Below are 1,147 nucleotides of genomic sequence, written 5' to 3' on the forward strand. Positions count from 1 at the left end.
TTCTCCGAGCCGTACCCGACCGCAATCACGGCGTGATCGACCTGCGCGCCAGGACACTTGGAGATGACACCGCTCTTGTAGAGCTGCCACACTTGGTTGCCAGCCTCGACGGCCACAGAGACCGGCTGCGTCTTGAGCGCCGTCTCGAGCGGCCCCTCGCCCTTGATGTTGACAGTCGCGCCAATCGCAAGCTTCTGCTTGGTGCACGACGATTTGCACGAGCCGGTTTGGCCGGATTTGCCCGACGTGTACGGGTAGTCCTTGGAGAGACAGATGCCGCCGTTGTCGTGGATCCACGTGATGGCGCGGTCTTCGAGGCCGCCTTCGCAGCCCAAGTTGCCGTTCTTGGCGCAGCTCGTGGTCTGCTGGTCCGAGAGGTCGAGGAGCGTCCCAGTCGCAATGCAGTGCGCCGACTCGACAGTGCCCGTTGCCGAGAAGGCCCAGCACGACCCGCAGTTGCCCTGGTTCTTGACGGGGTTGACGCACTTGGAGTCCTTGGTCCAGTCCACGCCACCAGAGGCCGACGCGGCGCCGACGCTGGCCCAGTCGACCTTGTCGGCTCGGAGCGCGCGCTTGCCGCGCTTGAACGACTTCATGACGTAGTGCTTGAACTCGTCCTTGGTGAGGAGCGCGAGCGGCGAGAGGTGGGTGAAGGAGGCGTCCGGGTTCTCCTTGGCGAGCTCGGGCACGCGCTGCTTGGCGGCCTTCATGCGGACGAGGAGCTCGTCGTTGGGCGTGTCGAGGCTGAGACCTTCGGGAACGAAGCCGTTGCGTTGCGCAGAGTCGCCAAAGAGGGTCTGCCACTGCTTCAAGTCGGCCGTGAGCTCCTTGCGCTCGGCGGGCGTGAGCTTGGCGTTGGCGTTGGTGGTCGCAGCCATGATCGTCGCAAAGATGATGGCAGTGCGCATGTCGGTGGAGGTGGTGCTTGTATAAGAGAAGCGAAAAGGAAAAGTGAGATCGGGTTGCGACGGCGGGAACGAGTGTCTAGGTAGCCCCGTCAAGAAGATCCGAAATCATGTCGCACGATGCTGTCGAAGAAATCATTTGTTTTGCAGCAAGATGCGAGGAGAAGAATGCGTCGACTTGCGGCGTGTTTTGTACGGTACGCAAAGCTGAATCGGGCTCGAGCCGCCACGACTTGTCACAG

The 1,147-nt window shown here is 62.1% G+C and overlaps 1 protein-coding gene across 1 annotated transcript; it reads right to left on the reverse strand.

The window, feature by feature from the left end:
- Positions 1-25: 25 nt before the first annotated feature.
- SDRG_09657 (hypothetical protein) lies at positions 26-971 on the reverse strand (the record flags this gene model as incomplete). Its single annotated transcript, XM_008615605.1, has 2 exons — positions 91-971; positions 26-41 (listed from the first exon to the last, which is right to left on the reverse strand). The coding sequence occupies exons 1-2, from the start codon at positions 906-908 to the stop codon at positions 26-28; spliced, it is 834 nt and encodes a 277-aa protein (XP_008613827.1). The 5' UTR covers positions 909-971.
- Between the last annotated feature and the right edge of the window lie 176 nt (positions 972-1,147).

This window comes from Saprolegnia diclina (assembly GCF_000281045.1).
Source record: "Saprolegnia diclina VS20 unplaced genomic scaffold supercont1.31, whole genome shotgun sequence".
NCBI classification, from domain to species: domain Eukaryota; phylum Oomycota; class Saprolegniomycetes; order Saprolegniales; family Saprolegniaceae; genus Saprolegnia; species Saprolegnia diclina.